At 38.5% G+C, this 27406-nt stretch overlaps 3 protein-coding genes across 6 annotated transcripts in view; 1 reads left to right on the plus strand and 2 right to left on the minus strand.

Annotated features, from left to right (window-relative positions):
• The window catches only part of LOC100888322, a 34636-nt gene extending 28586 nt beyond the window's left edge, over positions 1 to 6050 (minus strand). For both annotated transcript variants that reach the window (XM_030978028.1, XM_030978027.1), the window contains exons 1-3: positions 5686 to 6050; positions 1559 to 1719; positions 790 to 1073 (exon numbers count right to left, since the gene is read on the minus strand). In XM_030978028.1, the coding sequence (XP_030833888.1) occupies positions 790 to 1073; positions 1559 to 1695 (421 nt within the window). In that variant the 5' untranslated portion in view covers positions 1696 to 1719; positions 5686 to 6050. The remainder of the gene's footprint in view (positions 1 to 789; positions 1074 to 1558; positions 1720 to 5685) is intronic.
• Positions 6051 to 11183: 5133 nt separating this feature from the next.
• Positions 11184 to 14983, plus strand: LOC105439191 (heat shock 70 kDa protein IV-like). The gene is made up of 3 exons (XM_030978681.1): positions 11184 to 11305; positions 12068 to 12136; positions 13474 to 14983. Exons 1-3 carry the CDS (start codon positions 11184 to 11186, stop codon positions 14981 to 14983), a joined length of 1701 nt encoding a protein of 566 aa, XP_030834541.1.
• A 7269-nt stretch (positions 14984 to 22252) lies between these two features.
• The window catches only part of LOC105439790, a 58389-nt gene continuing 53235 nt past the window's right edge, over positions 22253 to 27406 (minus strand). For all 3 annotated transcript variants that reach the window (XM_030978032.1, XM_030978030.1, XM_030978031.1), the window contains one exon: positions 22253 to 24014. In XM_030978032.1, coding sequence (XP_030833892.1) covers positions 23913 to 24014 — 102 coding nt within the window. In that variant the 3' untranslated portion in view covers positions 22253 to 23912. The remainder of the gene's footprint in view (positions 24015 to 27406) is intronic.

The raw sequence follows: 27406 nt of genomic DNA on the forward strand, positions 1-27406 counted from the left end.
CTCACCTTTCAGAAACTGGGACCAAATGTCCAGATTTCTGTTTGGACTTGGAGGAAAATGGATTATTCTGCCATCTTTGGTTTTTAAAACAGCATTGTTTACTGTTTTATTATTCTTATTAAATCGGCGCCTTCAACTGCAACTCAAAGTAAAGTTGCATGCGTTTTCAGCGAGCTGCGCGAGCGACTTGAGAAACTGCCGAGTGGTATGGTAGTGGCAAAAAAAGAAAAAAAAGGAAAAAAATCCAAAAATCCAAAAATTCAAAAAAAATCAAAAAAATTCAAAAAAATTCAAAAAAATTCAAAAAAATTCAAAAAAATTCAAAAAAATTATAAAAAAAACATGGCGTCCGAATACTCGAGTATTCGCCTGTGAGCCTGGGAGTGTACTCGGGTACCTCATTACACTGTTGTGCACAGCCCTAGTATTAATGGCCACAGCCCATGAGACCGACAGCTCACAAGACCAACAATATCTGTCTAGCGAACCATCTGAAAAGTTGTTAGAAGGTCCATGAGACCAACGACCCATGGACTGACAATCCACAAGACTGACATGTTGGTCTCGTGGGTGTTCTGACAACTATTTTTTTAAGGGTTTAACAGACCAGCAGTATCAGTCTCATGGGCTGTTCGTCTACTTGGATGTCCTGCTATAAAATAACCCTATTTGTACCAAACGAGGAAGTGTCAAATTAGTGTTTGTTGGCTGCCTGCAAGAGCAATACATTATCAATGACAGAAAAGGCCTTCTTGCAGGCAGCCGACATGATTTCCTTCTCATTCTCACCTGTCCTGTTTGGGACTAGACTGCCAGCGAGTAGTTCATCAGAGAGAGACCCTAAGTCACTATTTTTCAATCCCTCTGCAAGAAGAGCCCTGATGTCTGTGCCTGGAGGCTGTTTGTCTCTCCATCTTGTGAAGACTGTCATCAATGCATCACTGGTATTATGGCTCTCTTTCTCGATATGACCGAGCTCTGCATTTGGGATGTCAAAGTTAATGCCCACCTCTTTGTAGTAGCTAGGATCAATTTGCTTGGACAGCTTAAAGAATTCTCTCTCACTGACAATCCTGTAATTAAAAAAATAGATTTTATCAAGCATATCTTAAACACTAAGTATCTTATAAGTCTTATTGTATTGTAACCCTTACTGTACCCACCTATCTTCATACTTAGTAAGTTTAGTTCAGTTCTTAAAAAGCCTTTGGGCGAAACAGACAACTACAACTACATGGAAGAATAAACTACTCCAGCCTACAAATACGTACACTATCTCCTACAGCTGAACACTGTCAGTACCTACAGCTTCATGCGCATATCTACCTGATTTTATTAAGCTACATGTACTGATAAGATTTATTTAAAGGTATATTGAAGCATACATACAGGCACAAGGTTTATATCTCATTAAGCAGTGCACTTGGATATGGAAGAAAAATTGGCACGCATGTATGTGGTGTTATGGTTTAATAGTAAGAAAAGTACTTAATATCCCTACTGCTCATTACTGTTGCAATAAAGAACTGGAAATAAGTTCAAATACATATAGACTGACCTGTCTGGTCCAGGGTTGGTTTCAACATCACCAGATCTCACCAGGAGAATCATGAGCAGATAGAGAAGGCAGAATCCATCCATGGTGCAAGATGTCCTTCTCATTTGACAGAAACTCAGTCCGCTGGAAAGGCACATGAATGATAACCCCAGCAAGACATCCTGTAATTGATTTAAAAAAAGGGGGATTCCAACTTACTTTATGCATATCAGTGACATGTATTTACAGTGTACATAAAATGGATTACTTTTTAAAACTTTTTTTCCTTATCCAAATATGTGCCTCTTGACTTGACTTGTGTGATTTAATACTGAACTATATTTAAAGATAAAAGGGGCTGGAATGTATGGGGCCCCAAGTGTAACACATGTGATTCTGTCACAAAATCAATGTTTTATCACAAAAAGCAATCTCATCAAGTGATTTTGTGATAAAAATCAATTTGTGAGATTGCTTTTGTGACAAAATCAAATGGTGAGATTGATTTGGTGACAAAACATTATAGAAATGTATTATATTCGAGGGGGGGGGGGCGATGTACCCATCTCTGACAAAATATATATATTCAAAGGGTTTATGATTACTAGTAAAAATAATTAAAAATCATGTTGGGAATATTCTGATTGTATAGGGTATATATATACAAAGAAATGATATTATGGGAATTGACACAAGAGCATGGTAATGTCAGATACAGCTGTATATGGTGGAATTTATAGATTTGAACAACAGTGACAAAACACACTTGCACTAGATCTCGGGAGGGAGGGGGGGGGGGATGCTCCCCCCCAAATTCTTTCTCTCTTTAATATTATTTATTTTTTGTCTTCGACAGCCAAGGCTGTGAGTCGGTGTGTTTAACTGACCCCCAGTACATTAAAGTCAGGTTTTAAATGAAAATCCAACCCTCATAGCTAATAACTGCTCTTACAGAAAGGAGAAATTTTGAATAACAAAACTGGTGAAAGTTAAAATGAAATTGAGTCAACTCAATAATAAGAGATTATGAATGTTTGAAATATGAGAATACTAAATCTATGTGTATCTCAAATTTGTAATTTGATCTACGGATTGTGTTGTAATCATGGACAACTCTTCGTTTTTGAAAAGTTGAAATTTTGGTCATTTTGAGTTTTGAAACAAATTGCAAAGTTGTAGGGTACTGGGTCACAGTGACATTACAGATTTAGCCATATATGATATATAGCAGGGGCGGTTGAGCGTCTTCCAAAGTGGGGGGGGGGGAGGGGGGGGGGGGGCGCCCATACAAAGGGAAACTTACACCATTTTAAGACATTGATATATATACCCCTACATTGTCATGATTGTAATTAGATTATCAGGGATGACATCAATATTTTTTTCTCTCTTTATGTGGTACAAGATACTGCTAAAGCAACAAAGTTTGCATTTGGGTGTGACGGTCAGAATATTAATTTTCGAGCGAGCCAGCAAAAAATAAAAGATTTGTGAGGTCCCAGTGCAAAAAAATTAATCTTAAAAAGAGGACAAAAAACAACATAATTATAACAACTACAAATGCGAGCATGTGTAGCGAGCAAGCTATAATGAAAATTAAAGATAAAGGGGCTCTACGTAGCTTTAAATTAGGGTAGCATCACAAGCATGTTATGGAGAAAGGAAAAGTAGGCACTTATCAGAAGATGGGGCACTTCTTGCACCTGAAAAGGCCTCAACAGAGATGGAAAAAGGCACTTGTGAGAATGGAAATGGGGAATATGTTGAAGGAAAAGGGCGCCTATCAGATTTTAATAGGGGAATTCATTGGTTATAAAAAGGGGCATTTGGAAAAGGGGAAGGGGCTCATCAAAAAAAGGAAAAGGGGCACTTATTGCAAAGGAAAAGTGGCAGTTGTTGAAGGAAAGGGGGCACTTATTGAAATCTCGAATGATAACTTACCTGTTTGAAGTTTGAGTTTAATTTTATGAGGGAGTATTGGGAAGAGATTAATTGAGAGCCCGCTTCGCACATATGCACTCATTCTTTGTAGCCACAAAATGTGTTCACTGATCCTGAAAGGTCAAATAACTTGCATAATGGACGTGAACTAGAGTTAAACTCTATCAAAAGGGAGGGAGAGGAGGGCAATTAATTTCTTCCCTACTCCCTCATAAAATTACACTCAAACTTCAAACAGGTAAGTTATCGTTATTCAAAGAGAGGAGCAAAATTTGTCTACAATTCACCTTCACGTTTCTCCCTTATTTTAGCTTCAAAGCTCATGAAAAATTCACAGCACACACAAATTGATATTATTCTTCAAATATATTTTTTCTGTTTCAGAAGTCGGTGTAAAGAGGCTCCGCATTTTTCCAGAGATAAGTCTGGGACAATATGAATATGCAAAAAAAAAACATTTCACTAGACTTTAAACTCCAGTCTCACTCTCTGCCCAGTTTCGTGATAGTGGTGAAGTTAGTAGTTTTGTGTAAAACTGCTTCCGAAACTAGGGGAAGTTTCATTAAAAAAGCTGGATACTACAACTATATTGGAGGTATGCGCTAGTGATGTAGCCGAACCGCCGAACCGAACATGGCACTTCCGAACCGAACCAAACCGAACGTAAAGGCCTGGTTCGGATGTTCGGCAGAAAAATGTAAACGTTTTTGCAAGCTAATAAACTTGTCATTTTGTACCTAATTTTAACGTCATGATTGCTCATTTTATATTTACTTTTTCCCCATTTTCCGCCTTTGTGATTTATGCCTATCCAGTGGTGGGCGTGGCTTCACTGGCGCCATTTGAATCCCAAATCCTGACCACGCTACGTCGCGATCGCAAGCCATAAACAAGAATACATGTGCGTGATCAAAACAAGTTCAGCTCAAACCCATTCAACAAAAAATTAATATTTTAATTGTAACAATATCGGACAAATTTTACAATATAAATAATGAAATGAATATTATAGTATGGTATTTATTTATTTAGGAAAATAGGGATTTTATATTTTTCCTATTGAAAATAAAAACTTATAGAAAACAGTTATTGACGAGCCTGAGTCTCTATTCAAGATGGCAGCTTTCATGACTCTAACATTAGACAACAACCGTCTCGGAAAATCTTTTAAAAATTTCATTTATTGACAAATTGAAAACATGATTCTTTGAAAATTGAAAATAAAACACGATTCAAGACGGAAATACGAATGTAAGTAGTATTTTTCTTTACAAATAATAACGTTTAGAGCAGTTTTTTAATGTGAAATTTGTGCTGGTTGGAAGCAGTGTGCAGAAGTCCTCCGTGTTGGTCAAGATTTTACAGTTTAGCTGAGACTCTTTCGTAGTTGTTTAGCGTTAACATGTTAGGTTTAAAGTTTAAACATTAGGCTTCACGGACGAAAGCTTTCGCAGTTAATTGTACCCGATCCCCATGTTTTTCCTAGTTATTTTATTCTTCATGATGTTGTAAATTGGAATTTCATATGTTGTAAATTAAGTGAAAGGCGTAAATGAAATGAAATGCTGATAATACCAAAAAACAACAACAATGCCTGTAGAAAGATATGAGGATGAATTAAAAAGTCTGAACTCCAAGCTCGACTACACTCAGCTCAACCACTACACAGAGTCAATGCTAATGCGTATTGACCTCTAGCACTGCATACTTGCTGAGAGGCAGGTATATATAACACACACATGGCACACACCACACTCTATTGCATACCAATGTAGGCTACACACTAAAACCGATGTGGCTGATTGGCAAATTTGACCCTAGACTTACAACTTTATTTTTAAACTACCGGGTATTTTTTTTAACATCGGTAAGTTGAAAAAATAATATTTTTACTGCTAATTAGGTGTCATCAATTGTCACTGACTAAAGTACCGATTTTGAGTGAAATCAGTTGAGTTATGTACAGTGGTGTTTAAAATGTTGAGAATCAATAAAACAGCTTTTAATACACAGCCAGGATAGTAATACAGATATGTGTCATTGTGTGAGATCAACAGCATTCTTGCACTCTCAGCTCGGGTAAACGTAAAATAAAATACACAAAACAAATTACACTGTACGAGAATGGGTCAACAATAAAGAGCAAATTGCCCTATAAAAGGTTGACAAATGTAAGTTATATTAGAAAGATATCCCCATATACTTACCAAATGGTTATTTTCTGTGGCTATATCGGGGTTTTGGAAACCACTCGTTCATCCGATATCCGCATACACAAGCTTGTTTAGCGCTACTAGTACTAGGCTAGCGTCTGAGGGGTGGCATGGTGGCCGGTGCAGTGGGAAGAACGAAATTGTACTGTGCGGATCGGAGCGAATGGTGGTTTCCTATTCACACAAGTGTCATTTCTGTCTGCAGCCTTGCCAGCTTGGATGATGACAATCAAGATTCTACGTCAATAGTTAGAAATTAGCTGAAAATACGACGCAATAACTGCGACATCGGGATCGTTACGCACCGTAATGCCACTAGACTCTAGATCTACTGTATTTGTCGGCCACGGCCACGCCCTATATCGTGCGGGCGGGCGGCGAATTTTTTTTCCGTACTCGAGAGGGCAAATACCCCATGTGCGCATGCGCGTGGACTTGTGATTTCTCTGCTACTTCCCATACGAAATGTACATGTATTCGCATCTACTGTGCACGATTCGCGTTCTACGAGTAAACGATGGCATAGTAGTCTTCAAACACAGACTCTGATTTGCCAGTTTGACAAACAATTACGCATATATCGTGCGTAGCAATAGTACTAGTATTCAAGTCTGAGTAGTTGTATGATTCAGACATTTTAGTGCTTACAGAAATGCATCCCAAATTGAATAGCATGGTATAGTAGTCTGCAAGCACAGACGCTAATCGGACAGTTTGACAACATAGTGTCTTGAGTAGTGCTTTATATTCAAATATGTGTAGTTTTATGATTCAGACCCTACTGGTGCGTGTATTGGAAAGGCATCTCAACTTGCAGAGTGGCATAGTAGTCTGCAAGCACAGACGCTAATCTGACAGTTTGACAAAATAGTGTTATTCAAGTCTGAGTAGTTTTATGATTCAGACCCTACTGGTGCGTGTATTGGAAATGCACCTCAACTTATAGAGTGGCATAGTAGTATGCAAGCACAGACTCTCCTTTGACAGTTTGACAGAATAATATAGGCCTATTGTGTATTGAGTAGTGCTTTTATTCAAGTTTTCGTAGTTTTCTAGTAGGGTCTGAATCAGTAGGGTCTGAATCATACATCTACGCAGACTTGAATAAAGTACTTCTCAGCACACTACTAGTATGTTGTCAAACTGTCAGATTAGCGTCTGTGCTTGCAGACTACTATACCATTCTATACAAGTTGGCGACTTGAATAAAGTACTTCTCAGCACACTACTAGTATGTTGTCAAACTGTCAGATTAGCGTCTGTGCTTGCAGACTACTATACCATTCTATACAAGTTGCAATGTATTTCCATATGCACTACTGGGTCTGAATCATACAACTACACAGACTTGAATAAGCACATCGCGACACATACGCATATTGATTTGTCAAACTGGCAAATCAGAGTCTGTGTTTGAAGACTACTATGCCATCGTTTACTCGTAGAACGCGAATCGTGCACAGTAGATGCGAATACATGTACATTTCGTATGGGAAGTAGCAGAGAAATCACAAGTCCACGCGCATGCGCACATGGGGTATTTGCCCTCTCGAGTACGGAAAAAAAATTCGCGGGCGGGCGCGCGCGCTCTTATAATTACCTCATAGGGAATCCCCTAAAATTGTATGGTTGTTGTTGTTATTGGCGTTTAGATGGCGCTCTTCAATCTTGACAGATTATCTGCGCCACGGCGTTCCTTCTTTGCTGCATGCATGTTCATCTTTTCAAGCTTGATCTCATGGCTCACTAACTGATGGGGCTCTGTCTTTCCAGACTTCTGTTTTGGAGTTAAGAGTTGGCTCACCTGTCTCAGCGAAGTGCTACTGTGAAAGATTAATTAGATTTAATTTCTCTTCACCATTAGTCGTGCATTTTAATCATTAGGATGTCATCCCTATGATTTTAATACTGATAATATTCAAACATTTCAATCATAATCATAATCTCACAGAGGAAAACGCACTAGATCTATACAAACATTTCTAATCTGTTTGTAGCTTTAATATAATCTAAGAGGACTCTAAAATCCGATAAATTCCCAAATAATTGTGTAGTCAATCTAACGTTACACATTTCAATCGTCTTTGCATTATTCTTCTTTCTCTTTTATATTTATTGCATTGTAGTAAAAAATGCTCTATAGCTTCTGAAACCTTACAATGGACATAGTCCATCTTCATGTTGATTAATAATGTGCTGATAATAATTTAATTTGCATTTCCCTAGCTTCAACTGATGTATTATTACTTTCTCCTTTCTATTCAAACCTTGGATATTTTCAGTTTTTGTGACATATGGCTGAATTCGCCATGCCAATATGCGGTTATAGCTAAAAGGGATTGAATAGCTGAATGAGAACAAATTTTGTAAGTTGTAATCGAGTGTCTGCGAGTTACGGTCATTGGCCACAATCTTAATCATTTTCTTCACATCTGGACTGCCAGTTTTTTATGTGCAATCTTTCCTTGTTATTATATTCTTCATCATGTTGTAAATTGGAATGGTATAAAATGTTGTTAATTAAATAGGAATTGTGTGGTACGGTGCAAAGGTCCCCCTATCCTGCTTCTCCAGTCAATGACAAATTGTTTTCCTCCTTTTGGGGGTAGGCTATCTCTATTACTCATTTAGAGTAGGCTACCTTATAGGGATTCTCATTGAACTCTTTGCATAAGTGCATTTCTTTATGTTATAGTACTGGCATTGGTATATTATATATATATATATAATGATTTTTTTTTTGAGAGTAGGTTTTATCTGTAAAAACTAACATCTCCCCGGTATTACCAATTTTTAGTCAAATTATCGAAAAATGTTTTTGAATGTTCAGATCTGTATCCTTGATGAAGTGTACAGCAGAGAAGAAAACGAAATGGAGATTAGAGTGAATGATAGAAGCAGACAGGAAAAGAGACAAAGAGAGTATGTACTTGTACTTTTTAAAACGCATAATTTTCCACTCTAAAGGGGCAAGGAGTATATCCCCCCCCCCCCCCCACGGCCTGGTCAATCTGCCCCCTAACTTTGACCATCTACTCTCTTTAAAAAAAAGAGTGAATTTTCACTCTATTTTCACTTTCTTGGGAGTGACGTCCGTGATCACTTGTTTAGGAGTGAAAATCGATTGATTTTAGAGTGCTCTCTAAGAAGAAAAGAGTGAATGTTCACTCTATTTTCACTACATTTTCACTCTCCAGAGGAGTGACGTCCGTGATCACTCGATTTTTTTTAGAGAGTAGTACAGCGTATTTCAACCAGGTTGCGCAAGACATTTAGGGGTGCCACTAGAGAAATTTGGTTATATATCTATATATTTTATTAAATTAATGTTGATGGAATAACGTCGGTTTCATGAAAGCCGAAGATTAGAAACATCTACAGTTTGTAATTTCACTGGGAAGTAGCATTTTGAAGAAGATAAAGAGTCTTTCTTCCTCACTCCCTTCGCTCGCTCGCAAAGTTTAGAAACAGGATGATTTAAGGCAGCCAAGTGCCTATACATCTCGACATGTGGGCAACGAGGTCTGAGCCCGAATGTCCTTCTATTTGACAGCGAGGTACCCAAATATATCTTTTATTTTTCCTACCGAAATTACGTTTCCCACGCTTATTCGCTTTACTCGCTTGCAACGTTTAGCATCAGGATAATTCTAGGCAATGAGATGGCCGAATATCCTCATATTCATGTATCGAGGGGACCGAATATATGAGTTTTTGTATTCACGTATATTCCTCGGCGAGGTGCCCGCATACACTATCATATGTCTTATCTAGTGTGTTGATTACAACATAATTATTTACCATTTTTAAAAATCATCATTTTCTTTGCTCGCTCGCTCGCAAAGTTTAGAATAAAATATGCCCGTACGCGTGCATATGGCAAAATGACGAGTGCCAGAGAAATGTGAAAAAAGAACTGCATGTGATGGGTTTGGGATCGGGATGACGAAAAGCTATTTTTAATTCTTAAAAGGGTGCTGTGACAAAAAAATTGTTTAAAACCCACTGATCTCGTAGACTAAAGACTGCCCCCCCCCCCCCATGACTGAGCCCACGCTACGCCACTAGTTCTCAGTATATAATAACAGTACATGGTTCGTTAGCGGCATGAGGGCATGAGGGGGGGGGGGGGGTGCAGGGAGGAGGTTTTCCCAGTTTCTTTCTATTTCTTAAAAATCTATAAACTTCCATTTCTAATTGTGAATTTTATGTAATGTTATGTTAATTTTTCATGTTATTATATTTTGCTTTGTTACGTTATCTTAAAATGGAAGAATTAAAAATTAATCTTAAAAACAAAAATATGTCATTACGTGATGGCCAAAGCTAATAAATTTGTTCATAAGTCTTTTGCGATCGTATTAAAAACTTTTAGTAGGAATACAATTCAGTCCGTCTATCTTTCTGCTGGCAGAATTGATGGCCAAAATACTTCCTGAAAGGCATGTTTAAGAATGTTTAACCCTGCATTCTCACGATTATTAATTGAATTAACCTTTACGGACTTTACAAAAGTGAGGAGAGAAAACAGAATACACTGGTAGGGGCAGCTCACGAGTTTACAATTTGATTATACTACCTTCTTGAGAAAGTACCTTTTGTGTAATGCGGATGATGTTCAACACCTTTTGGGTTTAAATAGTATTTAGTTTACTGTTGTTGATTTCGAGGGTTGTTTGATATACCATGCAGTGTTTTTCTCTTTCTCCCCCCCCCCCCCCTTATTCCCTCCGCAACAATGCCCCCGAGGCTGGGGTTTGGGCACTGCCAGGTGCTATACCGTCTATATACTTTACGCTCTATATCACAGAAATTCGAACATCCTAACTGTTTTTATTTTTTCCTGTCTCAATCGAGAATATTCCAGCATATCGGAAGTGCTACGTTTACAATGAGAAAAAAACAATCACACGATCGGAAATCCGCTCAAACAAAAAATGATATATCGGGATAAATTCAATCATAGACCAGTATAACACACCGTCTTCTTTTACACTACAATTACTACATGTAGTTTAGCCAAGGGACAATAATCATATAGGCATATTAAGCTTGCTATTATCACATAAAATTATAAACGCTGTTCATTTTGTCAGTAACTTTCGGGCGCAGAACACATTGGTTAAACATGAAGACTATACTCTTCTAGAATTGGAAGAACATTTCATTACAAGTTGATATAAACGTCGATTTGTCAGTTAATGTGCACAACGTCATACGAAAGAAGAGCTGCAGACAAATAGATGACGAACATTTGCCATTAAAAAAAAAAAATCGTCGCTTTGTCAGAATTTACTTGAAGCTTCGATTATCAAATTATTCAGAGCAAACGATTCTGCAAATTATCACCAAGTAGAAATATATTATGGAATTTATAACCCATACATCAAGACACTTCCGAATTTATTGCGGCAGGTAGCGCTTATTTTGGACATCCTCAAAGTTGATATTTGAGGTACCAGGCAGCTCGAGATAAAATAAAATAAAATACAATGGCTTCAGGAAAATCACCAGTGATTGGGATTGATTTGGGTACATCGTGTTCCTGTGTAGGAGTCTTCCAGAATGGGACGGTGGAGATCATTCCCAATGACTATGGAAACCGGACGCGCATATTTTTTTTACACAACTGTTTAGCCACTTCAGTCAAATATACTGTGCAAACGACTAGAGACAGAGTCTAGCATTACCCTTCGCAATTTTGTTGGATAATTGCTGGAGCTGTACATGTGTATAGGATCTACATAGTTTTACTCGTTATTTGTTTCGGGTTAAATCTATCCTCTCTTCTCTTTCATTATGTATTTCTGTGTTCTCCTTCAATCTATCCTCTTCTCTTTTGTCATGTATTTATTTTTTCCCCTTCAATCTATCCTTTTTCTCCTTCGTTATATTTGTTTTTCCTTCAATCTATATCCCCCAGTTCTCCTTCGTTATGTATTTCTTTTGTTCGCCTTCATTCTAACCTCTTCTCTTTTGTTTTATGTATTTCTTTGTTTTTCCTTCAATCTATCCTCTTCTCCTTCGTCGATCATCTATTTCTGTGTTTTAATGTGATTAAGTTTCTCCTTCTTTATGTATTTCCCTGTTTTTCCATATAGTCTAGATCTATGATCCTCTTAGTTCTTCAATTATGTATTTCTATGTTCTTCCTTTGACTTATCCTCTTCTCTTTCCTTATGTATTTCCTTTTTTCCCCTTCTCCATATCCTATCCACTATCCTTGTTTTCCCCTTTCTATCATCTTCCCTTCCCTGGGTGTACGTGCTTGTAAGTGCGCTGACGACTTAGACTCTTTCACCAGAGCACTTCTTGGATTTTTTTCGCGAAAATGGTTAAACAGTTGTGTAAAAAAAATATGCGCAAACCGCGCCACACCCAGTTGCGTTGCTTTCACAGACAGGGAGATACTGATTGGAGAGGAGGCCAAGGATCAGATGTCAGAGTAAGTGATTTGAGATTTAGTGCATGTTTCATGAAGTGTGACATTATGGATTTTTAGATTTGCACGACGAGAACATGGACTGCTACATGTGACATCCTTTTAAAGATACTATGTCCCTTTTGCAGCCAACATCAAATTCTGTATAACTTTGCAGGAATTATGAATAAAATTATGTCATTTATGTCCTATCTGTGAAATTGAAACGATAGCAGTGTCCTAATATTCAAATTATGCAAGGAAGCCCGTTTACTTTCTAGACTTCACTGTCAGACACTATTGAGTGACTGACTGGCCTTTTTCATCTTTGGTAATAACGTACATAAAATGAGCTGCAAAGGGTACATGAGCATTTATCTACATCAATAACCCACTTCTTGTAGTGGCCAAAATAAAACTGATTGAATCTTTGCGCAGCATAAACATACGACCATTCGGTACAATGGTCTGAAAAATCAGACGATTACTTACTGGCTCTATAGCTCCTAAGTCGATTAGAAAACTAATAATAGTCGTTATTTTCCCACTTAAAGACATTTTCAAGCCCCACCCCCCCCCCCCCCCCCATTTTTAGGGAAGTTCTCAATTAGTATTATCTCTCAAATGCCGTTGGAATTAAACCTTTTCATTTTTTGGGCCTGCAGATGGGACATAGTACCTTTAAGAGACATGTGACGTAATAAACACTGACTGCCGGGCTCTGCCAGTGCTTTTAAAGGACGTCACATTGCCTTAAAAGGATGTCACATGTATATAGCAGTCCACGTTCTCGTCGTGCAAATCTAAAAGTCCCTATAGTTCCACGAAAGAAGCATATGAATATAAACTTGTCTTCATAGGGAGATCCAGGATCCAGACGGTCGCGAACCCCCGAAGGAGGTTAGAGAGAGAGAGAGAGAACCGAGTATTTATAATCCGACATTGTTACCCCTCCTCAACTTAGCGAACTGGGAGATAACTATGTCAGGATGATAATTATTTTTCCCACCCCAAACTCTATGAGCGAGTTTAGGAGGTCCGGTGGAGTTCCCCCTCCCCCACAATTTGTTCCTGTCGCAGATCAACCTATATACCCCTATCCCCCTACCCCCACCATCAACATGAAGAGTGCGGGTTTGGGGTCCTAAAATATCTTCTCTGCGATAAATATCGGGATATTTTCGCCAACCCTTTCTCTTCCTGGCAGTCCTTGGGGAGCACCCCTAAATCGTAGAAGAAGCCCATTGTTTTCTTATTAACAAACATTGTGATATGCCCAAAGTAATACCAGAACATGGTATGTTAGGCCCAGCCGCCTATGTGATAGGTGATTCTATTTTCCTGTTTCTCTATCTGTTCAGGAATCCCAAGAGTACAATCTTCGATGCCAAGCGTCTGATTGGGCGACAGTTCAATGACGAGGTTGTACAGTCAGGCATGAAACACTGGCCCTTCACCGTCATCAACACGGACGGCAAGCCGATGCTGCAGGTAGAGCACATTGGCGAAACCAAGACACTGTCTCCAGAAGAGGTCAGCTCCATGGTTCTGACAAAGCTGAAGGAGACAGCAGAAGCTTACCTTGGCGAGAAGGTCACCGATGCCGTCATAACTGTTCCTACTTATTTCAACGATGCCCAGCGACAGGCGACCAAGGAGGCAAGGGTGATCGCTGGCCTTAACGTCCTCAGGATCATCAACGAGCCCACCGCTGCCGCCCTCGCCTACGGTCTCGATGAGAAGTCTGACGGTCGTGAACTGCATGTTCTTGTTTTCGATCTCGATAGAAGTGAACTCGACGTCTCACTCCTTGTCATTGAAGATGGGATATTCGAGGTACTGACGACGGCTGGAGACGCACATTTCGGCGGAGAGGACTTCGATAGCAGACTCGTCAGCCATCTCGTTGAGAAATTCAAGAGCAGGAACAAGACAGACTTGATGATTAACTGCATAGCACTACACCGCCTTCGTAAAGCAGTGGAACGTGCATCAAGCACCACTCATTGCTGTATCGAAGTTGACTATCTTTTCGAAGGCCTTAACTTTTACACTAGCATTAGCAGAACAAAATTCGAGGAGCTGTGTTCAGATCTCTTTCAAAAGTGTTTGCAACCGGTAGAAAGAGTACTGCTGAATGCAAAGATTGATAAGAAGAGGATAGATACAGTAATCCTTGTTGGCGGATCGACACGAATCCCAAAGATCCAGAAGCTTCTTCAAGAATTCCTGGACGGAAAGGAACTCAACATGTCCATAAACCCTAAAGAAGTTGTAGCCCACGGAGCCGCGTTGTACGCAGCCAATGTGCACAAGATCAAAGATATTGTCTGTTTCCATGTTGCTCCTCTGTCTCTTGGTATCGAGACGGCGGCTGGCTCGATGACAAGTATCATTGATAGGAACACCATGGTGCCAACCAGAGCATCCCACAGATTCACTACCTACTCGGACAACCAACCGGGCGTCTCTATACAGGTGTTTGAAGGAGAGAGGGCTATGGTCAAGGACAACAATCGCCTCGGCCAATTTGAGTTGTCCGGGATACCTCCTGCTCCGCATGGCGTCCCTAAGATCGAAGTTACTTTCGACATTGACGCCAATGACATATTGACCGACACTGCTAAGGATTTGATGACGGGCCACACCAACGGGATCACTATCTATCATGATAAGAGACTGTTCAAAGACGACATCGAACGCATGATGAAGGATGCTGAACGATTCCAAACCGAGGATGATGTCCAGCGCGAAGGCATCGCCGCCAAGAATCTTCTAGGGGATGACACCCTCAACCACAAGACCGCCTTCAGTGACTCGTCTACAGAGAAATGGCTGGGCTCTGATACATTGTCTGAAAGCCCCTCTTAATACAGATTATGATAAAGGAAAATCGCGATTTGATATTATTACTGCGTATTTAACCTGTAAACAGAAACTGACTCTTAATGTTTATTGTTCGTATCCCTGTTACAGTGGCTATACTTATCTTTACTATAATTATTCATAATCATTAACAAGTTAAAATATCAGTATTAATAATTGGTATAATATAGGCATTACAATTAAGAAAGAAAAAAAAATCTTCATCGTGTATGGTACTCTGTGATTTAACCCCCAACACCCCCAACCCCTGCGTGTCAACTAACAAGTCCCTGATCCGACCATTGCATATACACGTATATTGAAATATGCTGCAAACTCCCAAATAGGTATTTCTGTTCATCTAGGTTTCCTACTCAATCTTGCTTTTTGATTATTCGGTTTAATGTTAAGAGCATTTAACTTCCCCTAATAGTTGTGATCGCCACCCCAAATTGTGATTCGCATTTAATTTCGTTCTTTCAAATTCGTTATTCATGCAACAAGCTCTTCAAATGAGTCATGTTAAGTTTAAATAAGAGCATACTATTTAACAATGGCCATTCAATATTTTTTCTCTCGTTGGAATTTGATATCAGTGCAAATTTATACGTTTTACCTTGATTGCTAAAGATCATAAAAAACAGTGGATGTCAAGAAAGAAAGGTTTTTCTTTGCAACATAAGATCTTGGGGACGTTCACTGATCTCTCTTTGTATTAAAAGGTACAGAAATGTGATGCGTATTATACTCAACGTCATACAAAAAAATACCCGCTCTTTGCTACGTCATAACTTCCACTTCACTACCACTGAATGTACATACCCCCCTAAAAGAAAGCCCTCTAACATACTCTAAATCTTTCCTTTCTCTCCTTTCTTGCTTGCTCTATTTCTCACGTTTCTTTCCCGGTTTGGTTATCCATCTCTATCCATCTTGATCTATATCTCTACCTCTCACATGCTCTAAATCTCCCTTTCAATTAAGCTTGTACCCTTTTCCATTTAGCTACCCACACCTCTAAATTAAAGCCCCCTCTCAAATGCTTTCTCTCCTTCCTCCCAAATAGTAGTACATATTGGCCACCCAGCTCTACATCCAATCTGTCATAATGCTGTACATTCTCCTTTCTATTATTTTGCTCACTGTGGACCGTTACCCCCCCCCCCCTTCTTTCACTACACACCCCCCACTCACACCCTACCTCATCTCTCTCTCCCTTCCCTCCTTCTATCCTTCATTCCCATGCACCCTCAACTTTCTCTCTCCGTCTCCACTCCCATGCACCCTCAACTTTCTCTCTCCCTACCCTCCGTCTCTTCTCCCTTTCCTCCATCATGCTCTTTCTTCTCTTCCCTGCCTCCATCTCCACTCCCATGCACCCTCATCTCTCTCTCCCTTCCCTCCTTCATTCCCATGCACCCTCAACTTTCTCTCTCCGTCTCCACTCCCATGCACCCTCATCTCTCTCTCCCTACCCTCCGTCTCTTCTCCCTTTCCTCCATCATGCTCTTTCTTCTCTTTCCTACCTCCATCTCCACTCCCATGCACCCTCATCTCTCTCTCCCTTCCCTCCCTCTATCCTCCACTCCCATGCACCCTCAACTCTCTTCTCCCTTTCTTCACTCTCTTCCCTCCCTTTATCCTCCACTCCCATACACCCTCATCTCTCTCTCCCTTTCTTCACTCTCTTCCCTCCCTCTATCCTCCACTCCCATGCACCCTCAACTCTCTTCTCCCTTTCTTCACTCTCTTCCCTCCCTTTATCCTCCACTCCCATACACCCTCATCTCTCTCTCCCTTTCTTCACTCTCTTCCCTCCCTCTATCCTCCACTCCCATGCACCCTCAACTCTCTTCTCCCTTTCTTCACTCTCTTCCCTCCCTTTATCCTCCACTCCCATGCACCCTCATCTCTCTCTCCCTTTCTTCACTCTCTTCCCTCCCTTTATCCTCCACTCCCATGCACCCCATCTCTTCCCTCCCTTTATCCTCCACTTCCATGCACCCTCATCTCTCTCTCCCTTTCTTCAATTTCTTCCCTCCCTTTATCCTCCACCCCCATGCACCCTCCGTCTCCTCTCCCTTTCCTCCACCATGCTCTTTCTTCTCTATCCTACCTCCATCTTCACTCCCATGCACCCCTCATCTCTCTCCCTTCCTCCGTCTATTCTCCCTTTCCTGCTTCCATCTCCGCTCCCATGCACCCTCACTCTTTTCCTCCCTTGATCCTCCCCTCCCTCCATCTCTTCTCCATCCTGCCTCCATCGTCACTCCCATGCACCCTCACTCTCTCCCTCCCTTGATCCTCCCCTCCCTCCGTCTCTTCTCCCTCATGCTCTTTCTTCTCCATCCTACCTCCATCTTCACTCCCATGCACCCCTCATCTCTCTCCCTTCCTCCGTCTCTTCTCCCTTTCCTGCTTCCATCTCCGCTCCCATGCACCCTCATATCTTTCTCTCCCTCCCCTCCCTTTATCCTCCACTCCCATGCACCCTAAGTTCTCTCTTCCTTCCTCCCTTGATCCTCCCCACCCTCCGTCTCTTCTCCCTTTCCTGCTTCCATCTCCGCTCCCATGCACCCTCCATCTCTTCTCCATCCTGCCTCTATCGTCACTCTCATCTCTTCCTCTCTTTCTGGATTCAAACCGTACACATAAATCATGAATTCAGACTCGGAATAAGAAATACAAAAAACACTTTAATCTTTGGCACCTACTCTGTACACATAAACATAGTATGCACAAACATGATTGTTATATGAACATCTTTCAGATGTAATTAAATTTAAATTTCAGTTAATTTGATATTATTCGCATATCATATAAATACAAGGCTGTAAACTTACAAACTGTAAGATCATTGACTACAGTGATCAGATTTTCTTCTTGAAGTTGGAAACATTCTTTCATTGCTACATTTCTTCGAATAAAAATCAAGTACCTTACACTGCTATAAAGTAAGTCATACAGTAATCACACACTGGTATCAGTGGTATGCCAGTTTGTATTTAAAAATGGTGATTTCGAAATTTCAACATGTCACCAATTTCAGGATTTCAATGCATATTTTCCTCAAATACAAGTAGCTCTTGGCATCAAGGCTAATATCAAATCACAAGTTTCAAATTTCAAGTTTCAAGTTTATTGATACATATCCACAAGGTCTGATTATCATCAGACACGAACAATAATTCATTAGGAAAAAAGGTCATACATTGGTACACAATACATCCATTAGGTCAGAGTAGGTGTTTTAAAGGTTATCTAAAGTACATCAATTCAATTTCAATTCAATTTATTTTCCATCTTAAAAAAAAGAACAAATATAACATAGTATTGACACATTGTATTAAAATAACAATATAAACATATACATCGCTGAGTCTTATGAAGTAATTTCTCTCTTTCTATATACATTTGACTTATACTTAGTACACAGATACTACTCATGTCATAGTCACTACTTTGGAGAACAAAATGAAATTTCTCTTCCAAATTCAATTTTTTAAATGACAGAACTATATTAATATAATGCTGTCAAACAAATCAGTTATCTGGTTATTTAGAACTTTGACAGTTCATATTAACGAAATGACACTAAGTTTCTACCAATAGCCGATGTTGTCCCATTTCTATCATATTTTTGAATAATTTAATACATGGGATTGATCTATATCTAACAATAAATAATTTTCAAGTATATACCTAACATACCTGTAAGTTCTCAGCTAACAACAAAAAACATTAATGTTTTTATTTAGTGTATCCTTCTATAACTGAATATATCATTCTTCCAATTTTTTAAATATTACTCTAAGAAGACTTCTTTTAGGAAAAGGTACTTTGATTATTCCATACATGACCAAATCCTAAATTGGTTTTTCAGCAATAACCATTTTTAAACCCATGTTTTCTAAATAAGCTTAGTTTTTTCAGAAAATTGTTGTTTGGGTGTGTAGCCAGAATCCAATTGTGGCTTTTAATCCAAAGAGTAGTGGAAATCGTCCTAGCTCGGCTTTAACGGTACTATTTACTGCTGCACTATTTACTCCTAATATATATTTCAAATATTTAATATGAACTTTTTCCGGTATTAATGAAAGGTATTGTTTCTCAATGTGATTCCTACCTACACCTAAAATATCAAATATCCAAACCTCTGGATTATACATTGAAATAGGTTTAATACATGCATCAAATAACTTTATATGAGAAGTTAGTAACATCCGGTCACTCCTAAGAGTATTTCTGAACATAAATGTAGCCTTCTTAGATTTATCAGACAAATTTTTCATCGCATAATCACATGACCACTTTGCTTATACATGCAGGCTTTTCAGCATAAGGCACACAAAACTTGGTACACATCTACTCAGAGGCCTGATAGTTGAAATGGAAGATTTAAAAAAAAATACTATTAAGTCCTGGAATAATCCCTGAATTGTAGATGTACATACATGAAGAGTTGGGCCAGATATACATTATCACAACTTCACTCATTCCTGCCAACGTTTCACTTTAGGAAGAAGACAAATTTGGTCTCTGTTTATAGCATATATACAAAGCATAAGGCACACAAACTTGGTACACGTATACTGATGAAGAAGAAAACAAAAACATTGTCAAGTACTGGAATAATTCCTGAATTGTAGAGTTGGGCCAGATATACAGTATTACAGTTTCGCTCATTCCTGCCAACTTTTCACTTCAAGAAGATAGACAAATTCTAACTCTGTTTATAGTATACACAAAGCATACGGCACACACAACTTGGTACACATCTACTGATTGTTAAAAATGGAAGAAGACAAAGAAAAACATTATCAAGAACTGGAATAATCACAGAATTGTAGATGTACATACATGTAGAGTTGGGCCTGATACACATGATCACAACTTCACTCATTTCTGCCAACTTTTCACTTCAGGAAGATAGACAAATATGGTCTCTGTTTAATATATATAGTATATACATCACCAATCACTCTGAGACGAGTGATTCCTGATAGGAATGGGTGCAGTGGAGAAAATTCGAGTAAAATGAGATTCTTCCAGGTACATGTAAACTTTCGGGGGCCAATTGTGTATTCTCAACTTGATTGAACCTGAAGAGAATGCATACAATTGAGTTCAACATGGTAATGTAAATACTTAATAAAATTAAAATCACAATACAAATCAATCTCATAGTCAATATTCATTCTGGGGGCTCTTCCATAAAAAGTGGAAATTACTACACTTTGAGTTGTGTTTGACATTGCAACTTTTAAAGGCAAGAGGGCCCTCATAACGGCATCCCATTTCCAGACAAACTGGCTCAAAGAAACTCTCGTCCCTGTTTCATAAAACTTTCTATCAATAACAAGTGTCACATTTCTATGACAAATTGGCTCTAAGCCAATCAAATAAAACCATTTCAGGAGCTTATAACAGTTATTGCAACTTGTTATTGAAAATAAGTTTCATGAAACAGGGCCCAGATTTCAAATTTCTGATTCTGGCTTTGTGTTCATTTTGCAACTTACTATTATGAGTGCAGATACAAATAAAAGATTTCAGTCAGTCATCCTTCACAGCTATTTTTTTCTGAATTGCTAACAATCGGGCGTTACACCTTGGGATATTAAGTAACACAACTGCTTGTCACGGTGGTAAGAAAAGAATTGTTTTTAATGCAGTCCAGTCGAACAAAGATTTACGTTTTTGACAATATTATGTCAGCTATAACCTTTTATCATGAAATTGACAAATGTATTGCTAAAACAAATCTAAGAGAAAAGAAATTCATGAAAAAGTGGTTTTATTTCATCAAATTTGTTCGATTGTGTTTACGTTTGAAGTCATCGTCTGTCCTATAAAACAATTTGAATGCGGTATATGATTGATTTTAGCTTCGGTAAAATTTTGTAAAATAAATTTTAGTTTGACCAAGTGATGTAAATATTGAATTTTGCATGATTGTAGATGTATATGTTGCGTATTTTTACATGAATGTATGCTGTTGTCTAATAAAGGAATCCTGTGGATGAGGGGGAAAAAAATGCTTGTCACAAAAGTTGCCATGGAGGGTGAACATTTGATCCTATGATCCAGGCTATAACCTCATGAAATATATAGGGTTAGGGTTTCACTCTATTAAGAGTTCAGGTAATAATGTTTACGGTTAGGTACACGTAATATGATATATTTAATGTGTATGAATATAAAGTTGCTATGTTGTAATATATAAAGTACATTGAATTTGCTGTTTCATTACTAGTGTTATATTATAAATTTATCTTTACAGTAATATGTTTAAGTCCGAGGTTGAAGTTGGTATTTTGGTTAGTGTAGGAAACCAATGCGGAACAACTGTCACAGTAGCAAGTGTCGTACAACCTTCTTGGAGATAGTTCTATACGATCGAGCAGCACATAATCCAGCTATGCGATCTGGATGGTTGTACACTGCCATTATGTGGCTCTCGAAGGTATTCTGATTGCTGTGATGTGCATCATAGGTCATTCACCATCTAAGAGGCGATTTTAACATGTCTCTCAGGTCTGAGTCAACCCTATCCTTCCTGAATTGTTGAGGAAAGAAGATGAAATATAGGTTTGGGTGATAGGATCTTGGCCCTGTAACATATGAAGTGACTAACAATCCAATCAATAGTAAAAATCTGTTGTATCTCCAGTTTTGCTGCAATTAATTGTTTCTTATTAAGCATTGTATTAACCTGTAACATAAAAGTAATGGTAAGTTGCTATTATTTATTATGTTCCAATTTATTGAAGGAGATACATGTAAAAACAAGATTGGGGATAATATTAATGGTAACTTTCAATGTTACAGGGCCTAGGCACCAGAGGCCTGATGAGGTGGTATTCTGAAATTCATGTTATGCTAGTAAAAAAATGATTCCTGTTAAAGGGATCGTTTAAAAATGTTAAATCTGAGATACACGGCCCTAAGTGTTATCAGTGTCTGTGATATGGTGTAATATTGAAGCCCTAAAAAAATTGCGCTTCAAAATGATCAAGAAGTGCCTCAAAAAAGTAAAAATCTTTGAGTGACCGGTTTTACCATACTCGTTTTCCCCAATAGACTGTAGTGTTATGTAAACCGTCAGGCGAACGGTTTTCAAAATTTGTAATTCCAATCATAAATATCTTGATAATCAGACAGGCGATCGGCTTGTAAAAGTCATGGGGCTCCTGACTGACCTAAAGGTTTATAATTATCATTGCATCATGAGCTAAATCCAGAATTTTGTTTCAGAATCTGAGACAAAGTTACCGGATCCCTTTAAAGCAAAGATATATAAGAAATTTCTTTGGTTAATTCTTGATATCAGCAACATATTAAAAATACCAGCACGTTACATCAGGCCTCGTTTCAAATGCACTCTGGGATAGTTTGGTGACCAAGTCACTTCCCATCTATTTCGCACAGCTGTGCTGTGCACGCCAGGGGTGATTGTGTGTGTATGTACTTTATTTTCTGACAGTACTCACCGTGAGTTATCACGATTCTCAAAGATTTCAAGACTGGATCATTACGTAAAAACGTATCAAAATATTTTACACATACTAAAATTAACATATTTGGTGGTGTGATTGGAAAGAGCAAGTACAAGCATAGAAATAATAACGTCACCTTTCGTTGGTTATGTTCATTGGCAAGAGTGAAACCCTGTCTGAAATATTAGAGGATGTGACTACATTACAGGGTTCGTTGGCTTTTTAGACAACCAATGGACATACTCCATTCTGGTGGGATATTCTAAAGTTAAGCCTGTCATTTTCTTGAAGTTTCAAGAAGGTCCTTCCATTGTTTTAATCTAGACATCGATAAGATTTTGAGGATCTTTCTCTTGTTTGTCATTGCTGCCGTCACCAAAAATAAAGAACCTAGATGAAGCTTTCAGAGACGTACCTATGTACATTGGCTCAAAATTACTTCAGAGAGGCTACATCTGTGCATTTTGGGCATATTGGCGATAGCGAGAATTTCTATGTAAAGCTGGCTATGTATTTGTACAGTTTAGAGATAAATCTGCACCAACACCTACAATTAGTCCCATTCCATACAATTTCAATTTATGATAATTAACATAATTTCCACTATTTGAATATAGCAAACAACATACAGTATAGTTCACAGAATACAACCCAAGAAAACTAAACATATGTTTATCGTGGACACTTGTATATATTGTTAGCAGAATTTTTGCATCAGCTAGCTGCATCACTATAACTTTGGGTGGCCTTGCATTCCATTGAGACTTGTGAAAAATGAGAAGAGGAAGGGAGATGAAGCAAAAGTGCCTGATAGAAAGTAAGACTTAAAACTGATATCTGTGCATGATAATATACAATGATGCATACGAATGAGTTCATTATAACATTTATCAGCGTACGAGTTGAGGCTGTATACATCTAGCATACACAGCCGTTAGGCTGAATAGGGTAGGTGCTTAAGCGGCCTCAACAAGAGCAGATAGATGTAGATCCTGTAATGAACGAATAAAAAATCCATCATTTGTTTTATACAAAAAATATCCTAGATCCTTGTTATTTGATTTAAAGAGACTTTCAATATTGTTCTTAGAAATTATCGCTAATAAATAAACACAGGTTTGATAGGCTTAATGAAGCGCGCACACAGAGATAGGCGCACTTACCTCTCTACAAGCATGCAATGCATAGTGTTACACATGTATTAATCCACACACAGTATATAAAGCATATTAAACTCTACATGCCTTGCTGTGGATCGTATCCTTAAAGATCGTTAAATAGTACCAGAAACTATAGCATGCTTTTTCATGGAAAAACATGTAATATTCTCAGTAAAGGAATCACACATGACCCTGCTTGACCTAACATTTGATTATGATCTAGGAGTAAGTTGTATAGCCATAAAATAAATTTGTAATTCATTATGTTTAGTTCACTTACCGTCGATAGCCAGTGAGCGACTGCAGGAATGAATCAAAATCTGTTTGGGAAACTCCATTGAACATGAAATTTCCATTACTGATTTGAGGAAAAGAATCCTGAAAAGAAATGTATGGGCATGCTTGGTGAAAGTGATTCATGTAGTTTTCCTCCATTCAAGTCTGGCTGAAATACTATACCATACATGTATATACCAGGTCAGTACTCTCTCTGGCATATAGACTTAGTGTCCTTGTTACACTGACACCTCCTATACACCGCCCCTCCCAACCAAATACACACACATACAAAAAATCTATGTTGATTGAACTGGTCAATATTTCAACAGCACTTTATGCTGACACCCCATGCTCCCTGATCATGCACATGTCCAAAACATCAAGAACAAAAACAAAAACTGTGCTTAAAATAAGTACACTGTGATCAAGATCTCCATCCTTGTTTAGTGACTATTCAATCTGACGTATACTCTCAGACCCATGATGACATTATTCAAACCTTATGAATTGATTTGAACTATTTGTATCTATTAGTCTTTAGAGTACTTCAGTGATCTGTTTATACTGAAATTGTATTATTGCGTAACTAGTAACACAACACTCTCCCCCCCCAAAAAAAAACAACTAGATGGAATTCGACTGCGTGCAGTCGAAAATGATGCCTCCGTCATAGAGCAATGTTACAAACCAAAACAGAAGAAATTTTTCGAATTCAAGTTCAATTGTAATTCATTAACAGGTTCTCAGAATATTGTGATTACAAGCAATTTCTCATATACATATATGACCCTTTGATCTTTGACCTCATGACCCTAAAATCTACTCAGTTCATTGGCTCTGCAAGATGTCCTGAGTTAAATAGTAATCCATCTGTCAGTTCTAATGAGAATGCGTTCACAAGCTATTTTTGCATACATAATGAGCCCATGACCTTTGACCTTATAAACCAAGAATCTACTCAGTTCATTGGCTCTGCAAGTAACATACATGACCTAATTTTGGCAGGAATCCATCAATCGGCTCTTGAGATAACGCGATAACAAGCTGTTTTTGTATACATAATGTGCGCTGTGGCCTTTGACCTTTGACCTCGTGACCCCAAAATCTAATCGGTTCATTGGCTCTGCAAGTAACATACATTACCTAATTTTGGCAGGAATCCATTGATCGGTTCTTGAGATAACGCGATCACGAGCTGTGTTTGCATACATAATGTGCGCTGTGGCCTTTGACCTTTGACCTTGTGACCCCAAAATCTAATCAGTTCATCGGCTCTGCAAGTAACATACATAACCAAATTTGGCAGGAATCCATCAATCGGTTCTTCAGATAACGCGATCACGAGCTGTTTTTGCATACATAATGAGCCCTGTGACCTTTGACCTCGTGACCCCACAATCTAATCAGTTCATCGGCTCTGCAAGATACATACATGACCAAAGTTTGGCAGAAATCCATCAATCGGTTCTTCAGATAACGTGATCACGAGAACGGGACGTACGTACGTACAGACGTGTGTACAGACGTACGGACGGACGGACAACCCGAGAACATAATGCCTCCGGCTACTTTGTAACTGAGGCATAAAAACTCCTTAAACTCATCTCCAATGCTGCATGTGTACCTGAATTCATCATGGCATGGATAAAGAGTACAAACACACATACATACCTGTAAGGTTGACGCTTTTGCATTCAGTGTAGAATAGAACTCCTCCTGGAAATCCTTTCCATGTAGTTGTAGGTCAGTCAGGTGTGGCATGGAACACAGAGCTTTTGCTAGGTGATGTAAAGAGGCTGACGTTGGAAACCTAACATCTATGAGCCAGAGAGTTTTGACCTACATGTATACAAACAGTGATTCATACAAGTGCATTACCAGAATACACGTTTTCATTGAATTACTGCAAATTTAACTGGGTGCTCTGATATACATGTATGTGTATGGCTATATATGGGTGACAAATGCAATGGGCTTTATATAGTCAAATATAGGATTTGGATAAGGGCTGCAAATAGGTTTGAGCTCGGGTTTAGTGATAGGAATACTTTTTGGTGCAGGGATCAAGTTAAGAATTTGGTTAGTACAGAATGGAAAGCACAGAAAAATTGTTGATGGGCATGCGTTAAACAACAGGAGGATAGACACATTATACAGCCGTAGTGCATTTTCTTACTTCATACTGCATAGTGATGCATTCAAGAAATATATCCTAACAGGTACTCACTTATATAACTTCACCTAGGACGAGTATGTCAAATGTAGATTAATGTCAAACAACATGAGTGCTACGTTCATGTATGGCAGGGATTCAAACCCCATACCTCATGGTTCATGTCCATGCAGTGACCTATCCAATAGACCACGAACACCTCTACATGAACAGTGGTTGATAACAATTATTTTAGAATGTATAATACCCATAAACCGGTAATTGATTAAAACTAGAAATTTAATTCGTCATGGGGACAAATTAGGTGGTCTGTGTTCAATACCCAATATATGTTCAATAAATTTGAATATTTACTATATAGAAAAAGGGAGAAGTCATATAGACATGTAAACAATGATGATCATCATGATGATCATGATGATGATGATCTTGATTGTAATGGTGATGACGATGATGATGATCATCATCATGATGATGTTGATGATTATCATCAACAGACCATGATGACATCAGACTGAAAAAAATGAGAGAACATTTAGATAGTATATAGTCTCAGCTACAACATTCTCAAAATCAACAAAAGTCAAGCTGAAATAACGGCGATATTGCTCGCAAAAGACAAGAACGTAGAATCCAGATTTGAGAAAAAGTCATCTCCCATAAGGATTACACGCAAAAGTAATGGATCAAGTGATAATAGAGTAATAATAAAGTAAATATGGTTGTTCAGTACATTATTTGCGATTCTACGTGTTTTAATATTCAAAGGAGATGGTACAGTGAAAGGTCAAAAAGAAAAAAAAGGGAAGAAAAAAAATTGTTGGAGACGCCCGGACTCGAACCAGGGACCTTCAGGTCGGAAGTCAAGTGCGTTACCGATATACCAAAACATTTCCCATAGAGATTACACGTAAACGGAAAATGAAATTCTCAAATCCCACTTTGTAAGTGAAATATGAGCATGATCCCAGCATCTGATCGAAAAATAAAGGGCACATTGGTGATAGCTCATTGTCTCAGCTACAACATACTCAAAGCTCAGCGTAAACAAAGATAGAACGACGGAGATATTGCTCGCGAAAGACGAGAATGTAGAATCCAGTTTTGAGAAAAAGTCATGTCCCATAGAGAATACACGCAAAATGTGAAAAATTGACATGCCTCCTTTAATTGCAAACATACGCCATGATGCTTTTGTCAAAATGAAAATTTGTGACGACTGCATTTGTAGAGAATTGTCTCAGCTAAAACATATCAAAATTTGGAAGTAAATCGTTCGATATTCACAGAGATACAATACATTTTCCAAAAATCTGCT

This window comes from Strongylocentrotus purpuratus, unplaced genomic scaffold, assembly GCF_000002235.5.
Source record: "Strongylocentrotus purpuratus isolate Spur 01 unplaced genomic scaffold, Spur_5.0 spur5_scaffold_1, whole genome shotgun sequence".
NCBI classification, from domain to species: Eukaryota; Metazoa; Echinodermata; class Echinoidea; order Camarodonta; family Strongylocentrotidae; genus Strongylocentrotus; species Strongylocentrotus purpuratus.

Bases quoted from the DNA above. Each gene is read 5' to 3' on its own strand.
- LOC105439191 (XM_030978681.1), top strand. From the start codon at position 11,184: ATGGCTTCAGGAAAATCACCAGTGATTGGGATTGATTTGGGTACATCG. The intron at 11,306-12,067 runs ATTTTTTTTACA...AAACCGCGCCAC, and splicing joins TATGGAAACCGGACGCGCAT to ACCCAGTTGCGTTGCTTTCA. The intron at 12,137-13,473 runs GTAAGTGATTTG...CTATCTGTTCAG, and splicing joins GCCAAGGATCAGATGTCAGA to GAATCCCAAGAGTACAATCT.